We start from the raw sequence: 24932 nt of genomic DNA, 5'->3' as shown, positions 1-24932 counted from the left end.
AAAACTGTAATCACCGTTCATCATAATGCAGAAGAGACACACTATGTCTTGGAAAGACTGAAAAAGGACACCTCTTCAAGGTTATTCCTCGAGGTTGAGAGACTCCTTGCAGCAACAGATGCTTGGTAAGCAGCTAATAGCATGCTGAACTTTGAAATCTTAGCAAAGTGATACAAAGAATTGCTTGTGTACACAAAAATCCTTTAGATATAAACTGTTGAACAAGTCTGGGACTAGGATTGGATCCAGCCACCCCTAGCCTCCTGAGGAGTTTAGAAAGCAAGGGGGTCCTTTCTGAACCTTGTGACGCAACAGGAGGGTCCCCCTGACAGTTTGTCTGACCCTGTCATCCGTGCAGTAAATAATCAAGTGAACTTTGCCATCAAATCTTGTCAAATCACTGCTGCATTTACTAACAAATTTTGGAAACTCATTGTAATATATTAGTAAAATGTATACTTTTGCTTCTCTTATTTCACACTCTTCCGCAACAAATTGGCGTAGTAAGCAGGATCCACAAATCTGTATTTGCGACACCCAGCCCTTAATTCCATACCATCTTACATCACGCTACCACAATACATCCTCATTCACCACCACCCCCCTTTCCCAACTGTTAGTATATATACACACACAGATACCATTCCCTTAGTCTGTTGACCACCTCCTTGTAAAATGTCCATGAAATGTTCACTGTGTTCATTTAGTCTGTGACTTCAGGCTCCAACTGTTCTTGTGGTCACTCAGGACAGAAGAGGTGTTGTGTTGCATGGAGTCAGGTCATTACTGCATTTGCTCTGCTTCACGTGAGATTTGTCCTTCATTGGTTCAAGTGGTTTCTGCTGTAGTACTTCTTATAATATACAACTCAAATAATGGGTTACAACCATTTAAATGTTTATCTATTACAATCTCCACCCCTGGTCCCTTTGGGCCAGGTTACAGGGTTTAACATTGCAACGAATTCCTCCCCTTGCCACTAGCTTGCCTAGCAATAAGGAGTTCCTGCTATACTACCTTTGACATACGGCAGCCACAGCAGGGATGACATACAGCATGACATAACACTGACAACATACAACTCAAATCACAGGTTATTTTCACCCAGGATTAAATCACCTTGAGGTACACATTGGACTTCTCCATCTTTCTGCATTCCCCACCAAGTGCACTCAAGTCCCTTGAGCAAAAACAATGCCACAAATGGGTTTGCCCTTTCCTGAGGGAGGAGCAACCCAGACAGTCTTTCCCAGCCAGTTCTGTAGATGTAGAACAGGGACCTTATCTCCTTCCACAGCTCGCAGGGGTTTTGATTAGGTAGGGCCAGGTCAACTGGCAGATCCTCTAGTGTTAACTAGCCAAGTGACTTCTGCCAAGTTTGTATCCCAGTACTTGAATGTCCTAGCACCCATTGCTCTCAGGGTACTTTTAACAGTCCATCGTATTGTTCAGTTTTACCAGAAGTTAGGGCATGATAGGGGATGTGATACACCCAGTCAATACCATGCTCCTTAGCCCAGGTATTAATGAGGTTGTTCTGGAAGTGTCTGATTTGATTCTTTTGGGGTGCCATGACACCATAAAACTTGCTTTTCAAGGCCCAAGATAGTATTCTGAGCCGTGGCATGGGTCAGAGCGTTTCCAAACATCCAGTAGGCGCTTCCACCGTTGTAAGGACATGGTGCTTGCTATGGCAGGTTTGTGGTAGTATCACATAATCAATCGTCTGCCAGGCCTCCCCATATTGATATTTCAGCCATCATCCTCTATACCAAAAAGTTTTTAGCTGCTTAGCTTGTTTGATTATGGTGCACATCTTACATCCATGGATAACCTGTGTAACGGCATCAATGGTCAAGTCCACTCCTCCATCACAAGCCCATTCATATGTTGCATCCTTTCCTAGACATCCTGATCTGCCACGAGCCCCGTCAAGCTATAAATAGCTCACCCTTATGCTCCCAGTCCAGATCCACCTGAGCGACTTCAATTCTAGCAGCCTGGTCCACCAGTTCATTGTTCTGATGTTCTTCAGTGGCATAACTCTTGGGTGTGCGTCTACATGACATACTTTTACCACCTTTACACTGCCAGTTGGTCCACTTCCATTGCTGTAGCCACCACCACAGAGCATTTGCCACCATCTATGAGTCTGTACAGAGATCTTCTCATTCAGCAACATCTAAAGCCAGCTAGACGGCTTTCACTTCTGCCAACTTAGTTCACCTTTTCCATCAGCAGTTTCAGCAACTTGCTGTGCAGGACCCCACAAAAGTTTTTCCATCTCCGATATCTTCCCACAATACATCAGGGCTTACTGCTTTTCATTTGCTGGTAATTTTTTTACACAGCGGGGCCTCTTCAGCATGTGTCACCTCCTCTGGCAACACTCCAAAGTTTCAGCCCTCTGGCGAGTCCATGATCACTTCCAAGACTCCTGGGAAGTTGGGGTTTCCCATTTGAGCCTGTTGTGTTATCAGTGCAACCCACTTACTCAATGTAGCATCAGTTCCATGATGTGTAGAGGACCCTCCCTATCAACATCCAGCTCAGCACAGGCAGTCGAGTTGCCAAGAGGAGCTGTGCTTCAGTACCAACTATTTCTGAAGTGGCTCAAACTCCTTCATATGCTGCCAATATTTCTTTTTCAGTTGGAGAGTAACAGGATTGATAAAGGCAAGGCAGGAGGTGGGGAGCAGGGAGAGGTATTCTCAACAGCAAGCAGGGTGTCCTGCTGTACATGAAACTCAAAACTAGCTAGGAGGAAGAAATCAGAAGCTTTCACATACTATAGCCACAGTTAAACTGAAACAAAGAAGCTTGGTTCATTGCCACAGCTGGTATAAAATTAGCATTTATTGATTATTCAAAATTACTAATCCCCTGAGCAGTTTGTTCACAGCAGACACACTCTATAACACACATTTAGTCATGTTCTCCATGAAAGACTTGAGTCATCTGACTAGACCGTATCATTCTGTGGTGGAAAGCATTTGAAGTTGCTTTCCCCAACCTCACCTTTTGCATGTATTTTATCTTCTACAAAATCTCAGTGACAGAGGCATAACTGCAATCAAAATTTAATCAGAAAGAGCTTTGATCTTACTGATGGACACAGGGCTTTGCAGAAACTCAAACTTTAACACATTTGAGGCATCATCTACCTACCACTTTTAACAAAAACAGCCAAGGATCACTCAAGAAACTCTCCCTGGGAAAATGCCTGAACCTACATTTAAAGCCTTCCTCACGTCTGCCCTTCTTCGTGCCTGGAAGTCATCCAGACAGAATCAGAGTACTTTGGCTCATGGACCTGGATTTTTCTTGCATCTGGCAATCCCAGACAGATGTAGACCTAGCCATTCTTCAGCACATATACAGAGACTATAGCATATCATCTACCCAGATGAAAGAGTAAATTCATTGCTCACCAGAGTCACTGAAGACATGCTATGAAGCAGTATGGTAAATATAACTCAGAAAATTCCAGACAAACATAGCAATTGAGTCATGAAGGGCCTAGAATTGCATCTTCACAGGCACAGGTGGTGGTTATCTGAAGCCTAAGAAGGATACCCTGACTTGTGCATTGTCATGGACTTTTGTGATTGTTTAGCCCCAGTCAGCAACCACGCCCCACACAGCCGCTTGCTCACTCCCCCCCCCCGGTAGGACAGGGGAGAGAATCAGAAGAGTAAAAGTGAGGCAACTCATGGTTTGAGATAAAGACAGTTTAATAGGGAAAGCAAAAGCTGCGCACAGAAGCAAAGCAAAACAAGCAATTGATTCACTCCTTCCCCTGGGCAGGCAGGTGTTCAGCCGCCTCCAGAAAAGCAGGGCTCCATCACAAGTAACAGTGACTTGGGAAGACAACCACCATCACTCCCAATGTCCCCCCTTCCTCCTTCTTCCCCCAGCTCTATATGCTGAGCATGGCGCCACATGGTATGGAATATCCCGTTGGTCAGTTGGGGTCAGCTGTCCCGGCTGTGTCCCCTCCCAGCTCCTTGTGCACCCAGCAGAGCACGGGGAGCTAAAAAAGTCCTTGACCAGTGTAAGTGCTACTTAGCAACAACTAAAACATCTCCACGTTATCACCGCTGTTTCCAGCAAAAATCCAAAACACAGCCCCATACTAGCTACTACAAAGAAATTTAACTCTATCCCAGCTGAAACCAGGACAACTTTCTATCATCATTACTTCTTGCTCACTCTTGACCATTTTAGGAAAGATCTAAAGGCTGTCTTTATTAGAAGCTTCTTTATTTAATGCTAAAATATTAGAGTTATCTGGAATGCCCAAAACACATTCTTAGACTCATGTTAGACTCATTTACTACTACATACAAAACATAAGTAGCATCAAGAAAGGAAGTGTATTGAGATACTACAAGGAATTTTGAAGCCTAGTTTTTAAAGCAAAATCAGCACTGAGTTTCCACATGACTTCTGCATGACTCAGCCCATGCTGCTTTCTTTTAGTAAGTCCATAGTTTTCTTTCACATACTTTGCAAAGGGCATTAGATGTGTCCTAGCAGGAGTGCCATCCTTCCGAGTGGGCTGACTCAGGACCAGCTGCCCCCCACAGAACGTACACATGAAGCGCTCTGTGTCTAGAGACTTGGAATGACGTCCAGTCCTGAAATGGAGAAATAAGTATTCTGATTCCACACTTGCGGTAGACAGTACTTGTGAGAAATGGCTCCCTTCTCTTCTGCCAGGCTACTTCGGTAAGATTTCTAAGCTAGCATTTTAGAACACGAAACATACTACATACTTTATACAGTGGAACAATCAAATACGTATTACATGTTTCTCTACCCTAGAATTTTTTCATTACTTTTTCATCTTGGTTCCTTCCTCTCTCTTTTTACTCTCAACCTAGCAGTATGAAGTGCTACAAAATTTCAAAACACCTCCACAACCCATGTATCAACTACCCCTTGGAGTTCCTCCTCAAAGCCATCACCATCAAGTCTTCTCAATGCTTTCTTACATCTAAGCAACTAATGCATTGCACAGTCAGATTAAACACTTCAGGAAGATTCTTTCATATATGAAATACTGTTTCCTTCCAGTGCTTCTGGAAGTAGCACATACGATCCTGAGAAAAAAAATCCCATGCATGCTTAGCCCCTAAAGTTGGGGTGAGGAGGGGGGTAATAAAAATAATTAAAAAAAAATTTTAAAAAACATCACACCATTGTCAGACACTTTCCTAGGCCATGCAGGACTAAGTTCACAAAACATTATGCTCTCCCATTGAGACTGAAGTAATTACATACAGAGACCTGTGGTCAGCCAAAATCTTCCAAGAAAAGCCAACACCTTCCATACCCATGAAAGGTCAGAAACCTGCAAAATTACTGTAGCAACTATTTCTTTTGCTTGATCTCAGCAACATATATAGTTCTCATTTCATAAATGCAGTAAGCAAGACAGAAGTCTGATGACCAATGTTGCAATCAGTACATCTGTGTCCTAGCTTCAATCCTTCACATCACAGTACTGCTCACATCTCTGTGGCTACAGACATCTATTCGTCCTTTAATATATATACAACCTGAAAGAGTCCATGAGCTAAAAGATCAACTAGAAAACTGACTACAGCTTTTAGAGTTTTAAACCAATAGAAATCATTATATTGTTATGGTAGTGCTAAGTAAAAGGTGGAGACCAACAAAGATACAAAATTAGTCAAAATGTTTAGTCTTAATTGAAAGTCATCAAGATAGGAGACCCAGAAAGCTTCCACTGATAATTTATTCTAGTATCCGATTACTGTCACATGTTTTGTGCCCAGTTTTTATGGGGCTTGTTCTGCTTTTGAATTACAGTTACTATTGACTGACTACTTTGAGCACCAGATGGCATTCAGTATCTTTACACGGATGATCATATAAAAAGTAATTCAGCCCACTATGCCAGGTCTAGCACTCCCTTATGGACTGTTTTTCCTTAGATCAAACCTAGATTGTTGTCATGGCACATTCAAAGATGTTACTTTGTAAAATGTGAGTAGATTTCAAGAGAACCTTGAATGCCTTATTTCTGCAACACATGCTGCTACTGTGCTTACGTGCATTCTACATAGATGTGCCAGATCCAGTCATTGCTCAGTCACTGTGGGCCCTCAGGTATTTCTCCTGATGTAGTACTTAGTTAAGACTGGAAATATCACCTCCTATCAAAAAGCCTATTGATTATGAAATCAGAGATAAGTGGTCAAAAACTTTTACAAGTTCACTCAATATTAGCTACAGTAGAAGGTGAATCCAAATTCACATCATTTGAGCAATGTTTGAAAAGTGAGAGCAGCCACATGTGGTGTGACCTTTCTCTGCCATGTCCTTCAAAGCTGAGGCACGCATTCTGATCTCTCATTGCTTCTCAAAGACCTTCTATCATCACCAATGGTCCTCAGAAGACACTTCTGCCTGTCCTGACCTGTGAACTGGAACTACCTGGAAATGAACTTTTAGAATCCCATAGTGAGGTTCTGTGGGCTCAGGAAATGTGAAGTGACAACTCGGAGTATCTCAATTGCTTCACAGCAGCAGACACACATGATTTCTAGACACAGGAGACCGCCAAGTTAGAGACAAAGTTAATACGTAGTCATATGCAAGATGATATAAAACATTACTTACGTAGCTTTGCACAGAACACACTCATAGATGAATCTGTAATTAATCTCATAGCTGTGGCATCGTGTTACTACTGGCAGTTCTGGATGAATCACAGCTGATTTATTGGCATAGAATCTCCAGAATCGTCCATGTCCATCACGAACACCATTGATCAGCCAGGTGGCTGCATGACAAGCCTCATGAACTAGCGTGTCTCGAAGACGATCTTAGGGTAAGGTAAACAAAGGACATTAAAATCAGTCAAGTATGGGAAATTATGAACTTTCACCCTTGGTCACTGCTTCAGACTTTTGACACTCATTCTTTATTAAGATGCAGAGTTATTGTGGACGTCAGAACCACAAACGTTTTGCTAAAATAAAATGTCCCAAACCAAGGTTTTACTCAGTTCATTTCCAATTTTGTGATCAGTCCTAATTCTGCACCCTAGTTACTTCCCTGCACGCCTAATCTGGGTTTTTTTCCTGTTGTTGGTTGGTTGGTTTATTTGTTGTTTGGGGTTTTTTTTGTTGTTGTTGTTGTGTTTTGGGGTTTTTTTAAAATGAGACCTGAAATACCTTTATTTAGGCCAAGATTCATTGATTGCTTTTGTAACACTGCTCTAATTATTTCTGGATGAAAAATATCAGAGCACTGAATTTTCTCCACAGTTAGAATAGAATATTTCAGTTGGAAGGGTCATAAATGATCATCTAGTCCAACTGCCTGACTTAAAGCATGTTACTAAGGATATTAGCCAGATGCCTCTTAAACAGTGACAGGCTTGGGGCATTGACCACCTCTCTAGGAAGCCAGTGTTTGACCACCCTCGGTAAGGAAATGCTTCCTAATGCCCAGTCTAAACTTCCCCTAGCACAGCTTTAAACCATTCCCACACATCCTATCACTGGATACCAGGGAGAAGAGATCAGCACCGCTCTTTCCACTTCCTCTCCTCAAGAAGCTGTAGAGAACAGTGAGGTCACCTCTCAGCCTCCTTTTCTCCAAACTAGACAAACCAACAGTCCTTGGCCGCAACTCACAGGACATTCCTTCCAGCCCTCTTACCAGCTTTGTTGCCCTGTTCTGGACACATTCAAGTACCTTCACGTTCTTCTTAAATTGTGAGACCCAGAACTGCATACAGTACACAAGGTGAGGCTGCACCAATGCTGAATACACTGGGAAAATCACCTCTTGACTGGCTGGTTATGCTGTGTTTGATGCACCCCAGGATGCAGTTTGCCCTCTTGGCTGCCAGGGCACACTATTGACTCATATTAAGCCTGCTGACAACCAGCACCCCCAGATCCCTTTCCACAGGGCTGCTCTCCAGCCACTCCTCTCCCAGTTTATACTTGTGCATGGCATTACTCCACCCCAGGTGCAGAATCTGGCATTTGGACTTGTTAAATTTCATCCCATTAATCATTGCCCAAAGCTCCAGTTTATCTAGATCCGTCTGCAAGGAATCTTGTCCCTCAAGAGAGTCAACAGCACCTCCCAGTTTGGTATCATCAGCAAACTTGCCAGTAGTGCATTCAACTCCTGCATCCAGATCGTTAATAAATATATTGAACAGGATTAGCCCTAGAATTGAGCCCTGAGGAACACTGATGGTGACTGGTCACCAGCCAGATATGTAGCCCCATTAACTACAACCCTTTGAGGTCTGTGCTTCAGCCAGTTCTTCATACAGCACACCATGAACATGCTCGTCCCACAGTGGGACAACTTGTCAAGAAGGACGCTGTGAGCAACAGTATCAAAAGCCTTACTAAAATCCAGAAAAACTCCATCCACCACCTTCCCTTCACCCACTAGGTGTGTGACTAATTGAGCTTTGGCCTCTCCTGTCTTCTCCCTGCATATATGAACCACAGCTCTGTAATCCTCCTGTGAAGCCCAACCTCACTTCCAGAGGTCATACAATTTCCTTTTTCCTCTTGAGCTCCACAAGGAGGTCCCTGCTCAGCCAAGCTGGTCTTCTGCCCAGCTTGCTTGACTTACAACACAATGGGATTGCCTGCTCCTGTGCTTCTAGAAAGGTGCTTCTGAAAAACTGACCAGTACTCATGGACTCCTAAGCCCTCAAAAGCAGATTCCCAGGGTACTCTGCTGTATCTCTCAAATGGAATTTATTAAGCTTACATCAAAATATTTTATTAATTACAGAACTGGTTATCCTACAGTAACTGCAACATTACTCCAAACTGGGAGGGGATGAGGGAGAAATAACATTTACAGTACCCACCACATAATAGAACTTAATTTGGCACTGACCTGTCTTTATTCCAGCTTTAAATACTACCAACAAGGTGGCTAGCTATGATGGAAGAAGTCAGATTTTAGATTGCCATTATAGTACATATAGAATTAGAGTAACCTATAGATCTTCAAATAAATAAGAAATATAAAGAAAATACTGCAGTTAGCATGAATAAATCTCTGTTCTCACATTTTGTAAATTTGCTCAGCCTCTTAAAAGCGTTGTAAGGACATGTACTACCATTAATGGATTTATTTATTCAAGGTAATATGAAATTTTAAATCATGGTCCCGTTCCAGATCTTAGGCCCCAGAGTCATGTTTTTATCTCTAGGACTTGCTTTCTCAAAGAATCAACATATCTTTTCTTTTACCTACCTGCAGAGTCACAGACTTTCTCAGAAAGTTCTATGCGAGCATAACGCTTTGCTTCAGGACCTTCTGTCTGCCCAGTTACACAATATCCTGCTGTTTTTCTCATTTTCTTATTCCAGATTATCACCATTTTCTCTGGTAACTGAAAACCAAAACAGTACATGTAATCTGCCCTCTCCTACTTCTTATCATCATCTTGCCCTCTAGCTTCCCATTATATTTACTGTGAAGCCGGTACAGGTTGTTCCTGTTAGTGCCCTGAACAGTGTTGTCGCTTAAGATGCAAACCCACCCTCCACAGCTTCTTATTCCCATCATCCATTTTCCTGTAACCAACACTGGGAGTTTTACAATGCAGGATGAGACAAAGTCCCTTAGTTCCTCTATTGTGCCTCCAATAGTTGCTAAAACGTGCTGCTTAAGAGTAAATACATGGACAGGTCAGGCATAAAACAATTTCCTCTTCAAAAAAAGTACTCTTCCCAACTGCTAGCCATTTGCAAGACAACACCTCACTGAGCCACAGGTGGCTCCTTTGCCTTAAATAGCCCTTAAAGTTATTTTCTGGTGTTTTGGGGAAAGCATGATTGTTCATGTGTGTTTAAGAATACAAATGCATTGTTAGCACCCACAATAGTTTATAATCAGAAGTTCTACAGCTTAATAATTTCAAGGTCAAGTAGCATCTGCTTTGGTTCTTCTGAACCCACAACTTGCCATTTTAATTTCATGCACCTTCACACTGTGAGGGGGTGAATAATCACCCCTTGCTTATCTTCTGTGCTGCTGCTGATTTTATAAGTCCTCATCATATCTATCTTTGTTAGCTCTGCTCTTTTACTAACACTTTTATGTCATCTAAATTAGTTAAGGAGCTTAAGTAAATGGTCCAACAGTACTAAGTGCCAGCACAGGTACAGGGCTGAAGCACTGGGGAGCAAAATATTTCGCCTTCAGTAACAGCGAGCCTGCTTAGCTCAGCTTTATGTGAAATCATGACCTCAGCCTGTCTTTGGTCAGCTCAACAATATTTTCTCAGCTGCACAGAAACATTTTCCTTCCTGAAGGAAATTCTACTGGAATTAGTGAGGGCAGCATCCTTCCTTTCAAGAACGTTTCTCACCAGAGGAGGGCTTTGAGTATCCCAGAAGATGTAAAAGGTCAAGACAGCAGTTCTCTGAAATTGAACCTTCAATTTGAAACACAACACAGCTTTAGGTTCACCCAAAACTGTTATTCAAAGGATATGCAGCTTTTTAATCTGTTCCAGAATGGCAGACATGAACATGCAATAGGAATGAATGAAGACTGCATGTAGCGTGACTAAGCATGAGGCAAGAAGCCCTAACAACAAAGGGAAGTGCTTTGATCCATCAGCTCCCTGCTCCCCAACATACACTCCCACCACTTGCCTTTTGTCAGCTGCAGGCAAGAAAGTTGTGCTACAACTAGCTGTTAGGCTGTGGTAATGCTGCAGAGTTCGCTAGTACATGCTATTTCAGTGAAAGCTGAATGAGCAATGGTGGTGGGCAACCTTCAGCTTCTTTCAGCAGCAGAAAACCACAGCTGCCTTTGCTATGCCTAACTACTACAGAGGCAGCAACAGAAACACTCCCAGGCTCCTGAGCTGATGACCATGCAGGTACTAGAAAATACATGACAATAACTATTAGTCAAATTTCAAAGATGAAACTGATCCAAGGTCCCTCATGTAGCAGTTTCTTTCCTCAAGGACTCTTGGACACCATCCAGAATGCTCCCTTAAGGACAGTACACCATTATAGCTGGGAAACCAAGCCAAGCTGAAAACTGCTGCCATCACAGTGGTGATAAGTGTCTTCCAAATAAATTGCTGGAACTAATTCAAATGTAAGCCACTGCTATAAAGCTTAACTTCTACTAACTGAAGAGGATAGAGAAATCGCAATCAAAAAGTGAGGAACAACATATTAACCAGCATTTTAGAAATGTAGTTGTTTTGAAGCCAACCTTCTGCTCAAAGATTGTATTATTATACAGACAGTAGAGCTTCTGTGCCAGCTCCTCTTTATATTTCTTGAAATACTTCACATAGTGGGAAGCCGGATTTGAGAGATCTTGCAAGAAACAGCCAGGCACTGAGCACACCCTGAGCCTGCAAGAAAAGCATAAAGCAGTTTACTGAAGTACAGAGATATCACATTGAAAAATAATGGCCACTTATAGCCAGTAAAGAATCCTAGCATGCTGCCATCCGCATAAACCCCTCCTGACTCTCTTCACTAGCTTGCTGTCATGAGTCCAGTGTGGCACACATGCTCTTTCTGTCTTCTTCCTCCTTCAAGGGCACAAAGGGATAGAGCTGTTGTAGTAGTTGTGCAGTTATTTCACTAATTCACAAAACTAGATTATGAGGACTCCTAAGTAGGAAAAGAGGGTGGCTCAGATCTTTATGACATGGTGAGCAACAGTTATACAAAAACTTCATCAATATATGAAAGGACCTAACATGATCACCTACAATAAAGGTATATTCTCAGAAACATAGCCAAAGATGTTCTGGGAATCCTCAAGAATTAATTCAGGGGAAGTAGATATTCCACTAGGATGACTAACTCCAATACTGCAGCATTCGCACAAAGCATCAGCTCTGAAGACATCGTTTGAAGGTTTGGTATTGGTATACATAATTATAAAATTACTAAAGAAAACATCACATGGGTAAGAGGCAGAATAAAGGCACCTATTAAAAATGAAAGACATTCTTCTGAAAAGCTTAAGCTGCATCCACATATAGAAAACGAAACATGAAGTTATAAGGATACAGGTCAAAAATACCAAGACAAGCTTGTTAAAAAGCATAATTTACTAACACATCAGTTCTGACATATTTTTAGGGACAGGCAAATGGATAGATAGAATCTATAAGGCCAGTGCACATTAGAAGTACACTGTGCCAAGACACGGAATAGCAGGAGAGCTAACATTTACAAAGAAGATTTGACATTTGTCAGATTTATGTCTCAATTTTTCTAAGCAGAGATTAGCTTGTATTATGCCTGTCATACCTGAGACAAAGCTTTGACTTCCAGTTACTTAGCCATTAACAACTGCTGAATTGGTAGCAGAAGTTTTTAGGTACCTGAAAAATCAGAATGTCATCCAGGCCAAAATGCTTAGCATCTCTTTGTCCATCTATGTGTCCTAGAACACAGTAAAGACGAAGAAACACTTACCTTTTCTCTGTCTTTGCTGACTGTGAGCAACTGACCAATTCATTCCTAGGAATTCTTGCAGCAACCCTTACCCTGGAAGGTGTTTCTTGAAGTGAAATGGAGTTTGGCCTTGGTGTCTTGACTCCCTCCCCTTTCAAGGGCTGACCATCTTCGCAGGGTGCCTTAATGTTTTCTAGTTCAACAGGAAGAGTCACAGGATTACACATTGTCAGAGAATCAGGACCACAGATATCAGCAACCAGGTAACAGACAATGGTGGAAAAAAAAAGTCAAATATTCCACCTCAGCATAGACACTCTTACTGTGCATACTTGAATGCAAAGGCTTTTAAAACTGATGGAAAGGTAATTTGCTGTTATATGCTACAAAAATTACTGTTCAATGAAAGAGTGGCAGACTCCAACTTTCAAACATTCAGCTAGGATGAGGTGGAAGGAAAAGCATTTATGACCTCACTCAGGCATTTCTGTGACATTTCACCAATTCAAAACGTAGCACCAGCACACTGGGAGCAGTAATGCAGAGAAATCATTTGAACAAAACAAAACAAAAATTGTTCTAACCTGTCATGTACCATAAGTCACATCGTTTGTTTCACAGGCCAGTTCTGATCAGATGGCTGCCTATTTCCCCAGACCACGTCTGGACGGACTGCTAAAATGGCTGACCCTCACACCAGAAATCAAGAACCATTTCAAGGTTTACAGTTTCAGTAGATGTTCTCTCTGCTGGCTCTTCTATAACTGTTCCCCTGTTTGGGCCTTTTCTCTCCATTCACTATTCAACCACATACAGAGAAGCCAATACAGTTGCCAGCTTACTTCTAGAACATGTTTTTCTAGACCACATTGACATACTTCAATTATAAAAAAAAAATTTGCTCTTTCCCAGGGCACATTTCTATGCTGTCAGCCATCTTCTTCCATGTCTCCTTGCTCTGAACTAGTCCTTGTTAGTGAGGAAGGCACCCTTCATTTACTCTTCTAGAAAGGGATTTGTTTTCACCTGCTCTTACTCAGCAATAGTCCTCTTCCCCCTTTGCAATCTTTCAGCTGGAGCTCGCTGCAGTTAGTCAAAGGAGAGAAGGAGCTACTGATTTAGGAAATCCTCATTATAAACTGTACTTTAAACAAAATAAGGTCAATTATAAACCCACACACTAAATGAACAGCATCTAAACTGCTCAAAATTTCAGTCTTAACAAAATGACAGCTCTACATTAACTGCTATCATACATTAAAAAAAGTTAACATCACTCAGACCACTAGTTAGATTTGTTGTCATAACAATTTTAAAAACTAAAAATATCTTGATACCACAGACTAGTAGAATCACTTCTCATAACATTCAGAGGAATAATTTATGATTGTATTAAATTAAATTGCAAGATGCGGAGTTGCACTTCTAAAGCATACACCACAAAAACGAAAAGAATTAGGCAACTAGCACTACCATTGCTGCCAATAGGTAGCTTGTAAGTTAGCTAAGAACAATTGCTTACCTATTGTGCTCGGCTGGTAGACAGTTTTACTTGTGCTTAGGATTGGTTTTCTGGTTATACTCCGTTTCCTTATCCGTTCTATTAATGATTCAAATTCCTCATCTGAGCTATCTGATTCTACCTCTGTACTTTGTTGCAGTGCCACAGTTGGCACTTTATTTTCTGAACTCTTTCCACAGCTTGCTTCTTTCCTTCTAGCAAGCAAGTCTGGATTGCCTCTGGAAATTAACTCTTTCAGATTTTGTGGAGGTGGGAATTTTATGCACCTCCAACTCTCTTTTAAGTCTTCCACTCCCCCTTTTTGGTAGTCATGCCATGAACCTTCTACAAAGACAGAATCTTCAGTATCACTTAAAGCCTCTGGACACTGTAATTCTTGGCAGAGAGTGCTTTTCTTTCCAGAAGTCATCAATGTCTTTGGAGTCTGAAGATCCTTCTGTGCTGCAATTCAAAAGAAACAGCTAAAGTACTGGTAATTTCATTTAGGAGACCTGCCTTTGTCTTAACACACACAAAAAAAATCCCTTGAAAGATAGGAAAACACTAAGAATAGAAAGACATCTTTGCATTTTTTTATTACACCCTGCTCAGTTACCATCATACTAAACAAAGTCACTGAAAGATGTATAAAAGTAGCTTAAACCCCATGTATGTATACATCAGCCTAACAATCCTGAATATGTAACTAGCGCTGGCATAATCTTAATTTCCAGTAACAAAAACTATGTGCATTTAAGAGTAAGGCTGAACACATTTTATAAAACAACCAAGTGAAGGGTGACTTAAAAAAGAAATGTTCAGCCTTAGCTCATCAGGCCATAGCCTACAGCACAAAGTGCACACTTTCCAACAAACAATGTTTCTGATATTTTAGATTTGACCTACCAAGATCAAGGGATCATGTCAGATCTATTGGTGACTTTATTTTTAGATGATCCTTCTGGTCCACTTTGCTCCCCCCATTTCCTCTCCAGAAGCCATTGCATTAGCTTGTTACAGTCTGCCCCTAGCATACATGTTTCAGACTTGACATTCACACCAGCTGCCAGAGACCCCATCCTTCTTGATCAGGGATCAGGGCTTCTCCAGCTTCAGATGAGATCACTGTTATTATCTCTCATCTACTAGAATTCTATCACCTGATTCCTGGCCTAGTAGCTGTGTCAAGAATTCCAGAACCTTGTTCGCTCCTTCTAGAAAAGCCCAGTTTGCTCGTATCAATGAGAAGTGCACCAGACAGCTGTAAGTCAGGCTCTGAATGTTAGAAAACCAAGGCATGTTCCACCCCTTGGGAGAGACCAAGGATACTCTGCTCAGACAAGCACTGAAGCCCCTCAAGTCATGGTTTGCTAGAGCATCTTGAAGCCAGTGTTAGCACATAGGACCTTGGCTAAAGAAGGCCCAGATTAAAGGACCCTGTCTGTGGCTCTGCAACACCCGTAGGCAAGACTGGCCTGATTCCCAACATCTGCATCCAATTAAAGGTATCTAGCTAACACCAGTTACCTTCTTTCTTTACTTAGTATCTTCTGGCCACAGAATGAGCTGGTACAGCCATAGGATGTGCAAAACAGCGTTCCTAAGTCCTCCCTCCACAGTGATCAACCCATATTTGCAATTCAGTCTAATCAACCAGACCCAAACACTAGGAGATAGTCCACAGTATCTGCAGACCTACAGCAACGCTTCAAAATGTACACCTGTCAGAACAGCATGACTATGCTTTCCTTTGTTATCCCCAGAAGAAAAAAGAAAAGCCTCTCCTCTGTTACCCTCAAGGAAGAGACAAAGTGATCTTATGTTTAACAAGCTCTCTCAGAAATTTATGAGCTCAGCAACGAATGCTACCTTTCCACCTCATAAAATTCCTGCTTCATATTTGCTGTTAGACAATTACTTGCCATTCTTTGTTGTGCTCTTTCTCACTTTAAAGTCCGAGAAGAAATCATCCGAGTCATCAGTTAAGTCCTTCAAACTGTAAAACAATCAAATAGTGTGAAAAAAGGGAGGCATAAGCAGGAAAACAGAAAAGTTTGCCACCCAATATAACATTATCAGTTGCTCAGAGCAAGTGTTACCAACTACATCCATTAATAGGGATGGCAATAGAGCATGTACACCTCCAAACACCCCATTTTACATTTGACCTGAACATACATATGGAACACATAACAGTTCTTCTGTCTGCACTCACTCCTATACACGTATCTGCCTATGAATCATTAAAACTTTTGATCATTTTTGTGTATCCTGAATAGTACGTGTGATACAGAAAACTAATATATAAACATTGAAAAGTCGTTAATTACCCACCTTGTGTCTGCCTTTTTAGAAACAGATTTGGGAGTTTTCATTCTAGCTAAAACTGAAACAATAAAAGAATTAAGAAGAAGGCTCTGTTTCTTTTGTTATGCATTTTTTAAGAGATAAGTTTAGACTGAATTTTTACAAGTTGCAAAGTCTTAAAAAAAGAAGTCAAACATAAGAATCCTTTATATCTAATTCCAGCTCTCAATTCCTCAAAGCTGACAGCAGCTGTCTAGCATTTCCTTCATTATTCAATTCTTGCCCAGCACAAAGACAGATAAGAAACACTGTTATGTATCTTCCAGTATGCAGTATGGCCTCCTCATATATGTGGAATTGAATGGGTTTATCAATATTTTCTCCAAGCATTTCAATGACTGCAGGTAGTAGTTTTCCTACTGCGAAGAGATGTCCATATGCTTATTCCACTAAGTGGCTCCAAAAACATGTTCAAACAAAATGGTAACAGCAATACCCCACTGCAGAACTCCAATTCAATACTCCTTCTCAGAAATAAATGCGTTTTAGTCACTCCAGGAATATTGTGGTGACTGCTAAACACAAAAAACCCCACACAATTAAGGCAGTAGTACTGCACATGCTTGAAGTAGTGACTCTTGAGAGATTATCAGAAATGCCATCAAAATTTCACACGCTATCATTAAGAGAGTTTCAGTAAAGTTGAAGGGGAACAAATTTCATTAAAGCATAAATCAGGCTGAGGAGAAGGGAAACAACTGTCCCTTCTTCAGAACTTAATGGGCCAAATTCAGTATTCAATTCCATCTTACCAAGACCTTGAGCCACTATGAAAAGCCAAAAACATCCCTCTGACTGGTTAAGACTCATACAACAAAAGCGGTGACATGCAGAGTGAATTCTGAGTAGTTTAGACACGTTTGGAACAGTAACTGCTTAGAGAAAACGTTTATTCAAAGCTGCTCTGCAGACTAAGAAGGAAGCAAGTCAGTGACAGGGAACAGACAAAACTGAGACAACAAGAAAAAATAATGCAAGGCAAAAGTATCCAGGATTGATACATGAGATTCAGGAATACTCGCTATGGCATATAGCTACCAACACCGCACTGCAAGGGAAAAATGTACTCTGCAGCAAGAGCGATGAAAGAAAGTCACATGTAGAAACTACTTCATTATAACTAGATAGAAATGTGTCCTTTTCATATCCTTCAGAAAAGGAGACTAACATGTGCTATTACTTACACATTTCAAATTCATCATCACTGCTGGAAGAGAAGTACAGGGCATAGCTGCATAAAAATGAAATGCAAAATAGTATCAAGAACTTTAGGTCACAGCAACTAGATCTGCATCTCTATTGCTTTGAAATACCTGTGAACACTAAGAACCAAATAGATACACATTGAAAAAACGCTGAATATCTCAAAGAGGCTGAACAGTTTTAAATTATTTAAAATAGAATTATTAGAGCTTGTATATTAAAATTTAAACAGCCATACATATTCAATATTTTAGCAGTAACCAAATTCTGTCAAAATCTGAAAGATTGACCTATTTGGAGACACAGGCTTATGACATTACACTGGTTTAAGTTAAAATTGAGTATCAGAAGTGATAGAAAGCTTGTTTCTCATCTTACACATGGTATATGATCACAGAGAGAACACTGTTGTATTGAGTCTGAAACCTCAAAACATGCAACAAGCTGCTTTCGTAGAAAATACACTTTAACATAGATGCCATGAGTATTTAGCAAACTGCAGTAGCTTTCATAAAAATAGTTTTAAGATGCAGAAGAGATGCATTACCACTTGGACTGCAATTCTCATGCAAACGTAGACACAAGCCATTGCGAAATTATTTACTTAATTTTCTGACAAAACCCAAACATTAACAACTTGAAAAAATACACTATGCAATAGTTTAAAAATATGAAGACAACTTCTAATTACATTGAAAGTACCCAAACCTTAAAGACTATAATTCTGAAACAGGCTAATACCTACCAATTATAAAATATTTGAGGGCGTAATCTAAAATTATATTTAGATGTGATCAGTAAAAATAACGAGGGACACGAGGACGCGTGGGATGGGCCTGCTGCCCCACCGAGCGCCTCCTCACCTGCCGCCCCGTCGGCCCTGGCTCCCTGCGGCCACTCTCGCTGGGCTGCGTCCACCTGAAGCCGAACTACCGCAAGAGCCGCCATCGCACGAGTCTGAGGGCCCGCCGCCAGGACGCCGCCCGCGCCCGCTTCCCGCCCGCCCCCGGCACTGGCCCTGTGTGGGGACGGTGGCGGCGGCGGGGCTCTCCCCGCCCCGCGGAACCTGCGGGCGTCTCTGCTGCAGCGGCGATCGGCCCTGTGCCCCCTCGAGCTGCAAACGAAAGAGAGCGTGGGTGGCCCGCGGGGCCCCAGGACGGGGTGGGGGAGACGGGGCTGGCGGCCCGGCTGGCGGCCCGCGACGTACCGCGGCGCTCTCCATTCCGCTTCAAACCGCCCGCGCCCCGCCGCAGCGCTTCCGGGGCACCGGGCTGGGCCGCATGCGCGCCGCCCTGCGCCTGCGCACGAGGGGCCGGCAGAGCCCACGGCGCCGCCGTAGGTCCGCCGCTGGCTGCGACGGCAGAATCGGCGCCAGCTCCAGCTGACATCGGCACACACAGACGTAGATCGTGAAAGGGCTGTGAACCCCACCTCGTGATACGAGACAGCTGTTGCTAACCGTTCTACCAACCAAACAGTTGCTAACAGGGTGCAAGAGTAACTACAGCGAGGCCTCCTCCCTGGGGCGTGCAGGCAGCAATGGTGCCCCACCAAGAAAGGGGGTGATCATCAGGCAGGGTACACCCAGCGCCAGCAGACACCCGGTCACCTAGCTGCACCACGCAGCAGCACCTGGCAGAAACTGGAGTCTCAAGCTAAGTACGACCAGGAGACAAATCTGCCTGCTACATATCAGCAACAGCCCTAGCACCATTACCATGGTTGACATTTCAAATTGCAGTCTTCGACCCACCAGAGATTTAGGAGCTGGGGAATGCTACTCTTGCTTATTCAAAACAATAATATTAATTTACACATTGGCCATGACCTTCAAGGTACTACAAAGTTTGACCTGAGATGATGGCACCATGAAGGCTAGAAAAAAAGCTGTGTGAGGCCTCAAAACACTTCTGAGTTGAGCACGCACATGCACCAGAGCTTTCATGTTTGGTTGGGTTTAGTCTCAACTAGTGGAAACAAACATTTATGTAGAAGATCTACACTTACCTGAGATTATTTCTGCTGAAATAAACAGTACTATTTAAAGCAAAATAACAGAAAGGAAAATGAGGGCCAGCAGTGCAGAATACTCTTCCAAGAGCAGCACAAGAAGGGCAGCAGAAAACATGAAACGCTGGTCAAATCAGTCAAACTGGCAAACCAAAGCTTTATTTTTTGTTTAAAGTCTTTGCTACAGTACCTAGGACTGCGCCTCTATACATAATTAACAATCATTCCTGAAAGGTCTGTATTTGGCACCAGTTTGTGTTTGCCTCAAACACTTGTGGGGAGGATTAATTTCAAATCAAATTTGGTTTTTCAACAGAATAAGAGCTGCCATCATGAAGCCAATTAGCTGAGTTACTGGAGAAGCTTAAAAAACAAAACAAAAAACTCAAGTTCTTATCTAAACCAACACATTACAGAGAGCTCCAAAACAGAGGTCAAACATTAAAAGGCTGATATAGGCTCAAGTGGTTTATAAAACCTATAAAAAAAGACTACACCAGCAATTATGCCCTTCCAGTCCACACGGTTCAGAAAATAATGCAGGGAGCAACACTTGCTAACTGGAAATCTTGTGATGGGAGAACCACACATATACCAACAGGAGTACCCAAAAATCAAATGTTAAAATGCTCCAATTCCCAATCCAGATAAAAGATTCATAGGAAGATTAAATCAATCCATGAAGTCATAATTGGTTGGGCAGTTCAAACTTCCCCGAGCAACCACTATGTCACTCATACACACAGGCGCACATGTACACGGCTCAATCCCATTCAAATTCCTCAAGGAATAAAAGGATCCCAGGCTCTATCGAGTCTTTCCCTATCATGCAAGAAATAAATCTGGCTGTGCTTTAATCACCATCATGTATTACTTCAGCCATAGAGTACCAGGCAGACTAAGTAGAAACGCACAGGTTTTAGCTCATCATCTCTGCAGAAGTGTTTGAGAGGCTCAGTTCCTGGAGAGTTCTGGGTGGGCGTACAGACAGTCTCTCTTCATGCAGACTCACTGGCCTCTACTGGCTTAATCATGTGGTCCGGTTTGTTGCCAGCAGCATAGTGATCCCACATCTGAAGATAGAGCCGCTCCAGGTCCATAGTGTACTGTTTTGTGTTGAACAAAGGACTGGATATTCTCTGCTTCCAGACTTTGCCACGTATTTTTTTCAGGCTACAAGAAATGAATTAAAGTAGTCACAAAAGGTTCCAAACACTTCATAATACTGTTTACTTCTGAAATCTACTATTTTCAGACAACCCAGAACTGCCAGTACAACTGTTTCAAAAATATCTGCTCCCCCACTTCCAAATTCATACAGTTGTTTCATCCCCTTATCATTTCTGATACAGACCAGCATGATCACTTCAAGTCAGAAGAGCTGCAACATTAATGCATTAACTTGTGTTATCTGTACTGAGGTGACTTTTTACAGCGCGATTTTAACTTGCAGTAAGTGACAAACTGCTTAATCTTCAGTTTTGAAAGAACAAAAGGTGAACTATATTGCACTTTTTACAGGATAAGAGCCTGCACACGAGCAATTTTCTGAGAACAGGGAGCATTGATACTCAACTGGGAGTGCTGTTAAGTTTACTGTAAAAGGAGAAGCTGAGTTAACTGCAAGACAAGAAACCTCTAGAGAAGGATTGCCTAGCTATTTTATATATTAAAACATCTGCAAGATTAAAACTACTAGTAAGTCTGCACTGTGCGCAAATACAGTGCTTCACATTCTTGATGTTACCACATTACACAGTACAAGTTTGCTTACTATTCCAGATCAGTTCCCAGTTTCACAGCAATATCCTCATATTCCTGTCTACTTTTTGCAATGAGCTCAAGACAACCCAGGCAAGTAAGCTGTGAGGCAGCAACTCGTGATGCAAGAGTCTCGCCTGTAAAAAAAACCACAAAACAAAAACCAAGAACAAATAAACAAAAATATTTAAGTTGATGACAGGAGTAAGCTTATCAAGTAGCAGAGTACGAGTTACTCTCCTTCTGCCTCTACAAGAGGCAAAAAAGTTTGTTGGGCTTGCTGTTTGTTATTAAAAAATTAATAATATGTAAATAGAGGGGTTTGAATAGGTTCCCTCCTGCATTACCTGGCATAGTGACCATTGGAGTCCCAGCCCAGAGTACATCCATCCCAGTTGTGTGCCCATTGCAAAGCGGAGTGTCTAGACAAACATCAGCCAGTTGCCCTCTCCTCACATGTTCTTCTTTGGGGGCAACAGGAGAAAAGATAATTCGGTTTTGGGAAAGACCCAAGTTTTGTGCATATTGCTGAATATTGGGCTCTCCTACAGCTGGGAAACGTAGCAACCACAGGACACTGTTCGGAACTCTTTTTAGGATCTGTAACAAGAATAAAGTATCAAATACATAAAGTTTGGTCAGAAACATTTCCTTTTTCAAACAAGAAATTACCACATACTAAAATGGAGCAAAAGACTATTCAATATTTTAATCTTATGATATATAGAGCAGGAAAAAAATACATCACCATTTCAAGTGGAATAACTAGGATTGCATTTATAATTCCACTGAAACAGACAGCAACTCTGAGCCAATAGTTCACAGATTTAGAGAATAAGTCTTGAAATTTATGACCTCATTTACTTATAGGCCCATGCTATGGAATGTAGAAAAGTTACCCCTCAAGTAACTCTCAGCAATACACTATAAACTGGACCTTGACAGAGATACTCAGTGCTTAGATCTATCTATCAACTGCCAAGGCCAGTTATGACTTAACTGTGCAGACAAGGGAAGACCAAACTTCTCTCACAATGGAATACCAACATACTTATGCTGTCCAAGACAATTTTTTCCCTGGCTAGAAGCACAAATGTGATTTGAAATCAATCTAAAAAACTTCTGTATTCTATTAAAATTAAGTCCTGCAACACGAGCACTGTAAGTATTCAAGGGCTCAGGGTCACTATTTTCCACAAAACAGTTTTAACTTACATGAAGTTTCTGCCAACTTGAACAGAACAGCTATGTTCCAGAAGTCTGACCTTAGGTACAGATACTCACATTAGCCCACATCTGTAAAGTGGAAGGATCGATCTTATACAGCTGATTAAAGTTACAGTATACAACAGCATCCTCTGGTAAGCCATACTGAGAACGGGTAGTAACAATTATAGTTCGTGGAACTTCTTCACCAGTTGCTGCTTTGTTGTTAATCTAAAGAAAAAAATACCTATTAGAACACTGAAACGGCAGGAAACAAGAGTATGACCTGTGGAATCATCCTGAGACACCCTGCAACAGTAGCTGGCATCCTAAGTTAATGTGAGTATATCTTTGGTTTTATTATACTAAAACAAAGTAGAGTACTTACCCATAACAAGAATTTAACTGGAATGCGTACATGCTTGTGGATGCCACAATGTTGCAACCACCACGGCACAAAGCACTGGGCATTTTTATGCCCATGCTCTATCTCCCTGATATTCCAAGTGACTGGAATAATTGGAAAGAAAAAGAATGTAAAGAGGCATTACCCGTTGTCGTGGTTTAGCCCCAGTCAGCAACCACGCCCCACGCAGCCGCTCGCTCACTCCCCCCCCGGTAGGACGGGGGAGAGAATCGGAAGAGTAAAAGTGAGGCAACTCATGGTTTGAGATAAAGACAGTTTAATAGGGAAAGCAAAAGCTGCGCACAGAAGCAAAGCAAAACAAGCAATTGATTCACTCCTTCCCCTGGGCAGGCAGGTGTTCAGCCACCTCCAGAAAAGCAGGGCTCCATCATGCGTAACAGTGACTTGGGAAGACAACCACCATCACTCCCAATGTCCCCCCTTCCTCCTTCTTCCCCCAGCTTAGATACTGAGCATGATGGCACATGGCATGGAATATCCCGTTGGTCAGTTGGGGTCAGCTGTCCCGGCTGTGTCCCCTCCCAGCTCCTTGTGCACCCAGCAGAGCACGGGGAGCCGAAAAATCCCTTGACCAGTGTAAGTGCTACTTAACAACAACAAAAACACCTCTGCATTATCACCACTGTTTCCAGCAAAAATCCAAAACACAGCCCCGTACTAGCTACTACGAAGAAATTTAACTCAATCCCAGCTGAAACCAGGACACCCATGGACTCCTCCCCTCCTTAAGATCACTTCATTTCCTCAACACCAAAACCAGAATTAGGACTTCATGGAAGAATAAAAAAGGACTGAGAAAGCAAAGGGGTTTTTTTGTTTGTTTGGGGTTTTGTGGTTTGCTTTTGGGGCTTTTGTTTTCCTTTTTTTCAGGTTTGGGTTTTGTGGTTTTGGGTTTTTTGCTTTTTTTTTTTTGTGAAGATAATAGACACAGAACAGCTAGGACTGAAGATGCAGATTCACTGTTGCTGACTCTGTCAGAAGATGCACAAGATAATTTTGTTCAACAGTTGGTAGAAATGCTAGTTTTCCAGGTCATTGAGGATACATCAAAAACACAATGCACAGTTCGCACAGAATCACAGGTTGGAAGGGACCTCAGGGATCGTCTAGTCCAACCTTTCTAGGCAGAGCACAGTCTAGACAAGATGGCCCAGCACCCTGTCCAGATGACTCTTGAAAGTGTCCAACGTGGCTGAGTCAACCCCTTCCCTGGGGAGATTATTCCAATGGTGACTGTCCTCACTATGAAAATTTTCCTCTCATGTCCAATCAGAATCTCCCCAAGAGCAACTTGGGTCCATTCCCCCTTGTCCTCTCCATGGGACTCCTTGTAAAAAGGGAGTCTCCACCTTCTTTGTAGCTGCCCCTTAAGTACTGGTACATGGGGATGAGATCCCCTCTGAGCCTCCTTTTCTCAAGGCTAAACAAACCCAGCTCTCCCCGCCTATCCTCGTACGGCAGCTTCCCAGTCCTCTGATCATCTTGGTGGCCCTTCTCTGGACCCCTTCCAGCCTGTCCACATCCTTTTTGTATAGCAGGGACCAGAACCGTACACAGGACTCCAGGTGTGGCCTGACAAGCACTGAGCAGAGCAGGATAATGACTACTTTATCTCTGCTGGTGATGCCCTTTTTGATGCACCCCAGCATCCTGTTGGCCTTCTTGGCCGCAGCAGCACACTGTTTGCTCATGTTGAGCTTTCTGTCCACCAGGACCCCCAGGTCCCTTTGCACAGAGCTGCTCTCCAGCCAGGTAGATCCCAGTCTGTGCTGCACTCCCAGATTATGTTTTCCCAGGTGCAAGACCTTGTACTTGTCCTTGTTGAACTTCATAAGGTTCTTGTTGGCCCAATCTTCCAGCCTATCCAGATCTTCCTGCAGAACAGCTCTCCCTTCTGGAGTGTCTACTTCCCTACTCAATTTGGTGTCATCTGCAAACTTCATCAGGCTACACTTGATGCCAGTATCCAGATCACTTATAAAGATGTTGA

At 42.3% G+C, this 24932-nt stretch overlaps 2 protein-coding genes across 7 annotated transcripts in view; both read right to left on the bottom strand.

The window, feature by feature from the left end:
- Positions 1-3716: 3716 nt before the first annotated feature.
- Positions 3717-18829, bottom strand: GCNA (germ cell nuclear acidic peptidase). 2 transcript variants are annotated; one of them, XM_064463075.1, is made up of 12 exons: positions 18746-18829; positions 18402-18652; positions 17520-17566; positions 16303-16354; positions 15891-15964; positions 13990-14430; positions 12489-12660; positions 11263-11407; positions 10397-10462; positions 9277-9415; positions 6652-6856; positions 3717-4640 (listed from the first exon to the last, which is right to left on the bottom strand). In XM_064463075.1, the coding sequence occupies exons 1-12, from the start codon at positions 18758-18760 to the stop codon at positions 4388-4390; spliced, it is 1860 nt and encodes a 619-aa protein (XP_064319145.1). In that variant the 5' UTR covers positions 18761-18829; the 3' UTR covers positions 3717-4387. The 2 variants fall into 2 exon arrangements, with proteins under 2 accessions (XP_064319145.1, XP_064319146.1); XM_064463076.1 differs by lacking the exon at positions 10397-10462 and having other exon boundaries at positions 18746-18828.
- An 856-nt stretch (positions 18830-19685) lies between these two features.
- Positions 19686-24932, bottom strand: part of OGT (O-linked N-acetylglucosamine (GlcNAc) transferase) — a 28922-nt gene continuing 23675 nt past the window's right edge. For all 5 annotated transcript variants that reach the window (XM_064463069.1, XM_064463070.1, XM_064463071.1 and 2 more), the window contains 4 exons: positions 22594-22746; positions 21657-21909; positions 21323-21446; positions 19686-20721 (listed from right to left, as the gene is read on the bottom strand). In XM_064463069.1, coding sequence (XP_064319139.1) covers positions 20547-20721; positions 21323-21446; positions 21657-21909; positions 22594-22746 — 705 coding nt within the window. In that variant the 3' untranslated portion in view covers positions 19686-20546. The remainder of the gene's footprint in view (positions 20722-21322; positions 21447-21656; positions 21910-22593; positions 22747-24932) is intronic.

Source organism: Phalacrocorax carbo, chromosome 11 (assembly GCF_963921805.1).
Source record: "Phalacrocorax carbo chromosome 11, bPhaCar2.1, whole genome shotgun sequence".
In the NCBI taxonomy this organism is placed as follows: domain Eukaryota; kingdom Metazoa; phylum Chordata; class Aves; order Suliformes; family Phalacrocoracidae; genus Phalacrocorax; species Phalacrocorax carbo.
Note: the sequence above shows the minus strand (reverse complement) of the source record. Positions and strands in the feature narration are given on the sequence as shown.

Coding starts and splice junctions, on each gene's coding strand:
- GCNA (XM_064463075.1), bottom strand. Junction 17,567..18,401: donor CAGGGCCGACGGGGCGGCAG/GTGAGGAGGCGC, acceptor ATTTTTATGCAG/CTATGCCCTGTACTTCTCTT. Junction 4,641..6,651: donor TGTGTTCTGTGCAAAGCTAC/GTAAGTAATGTT, acceptor TCTCCATTTCAG/GACTGGACGTCATTCCAAGT.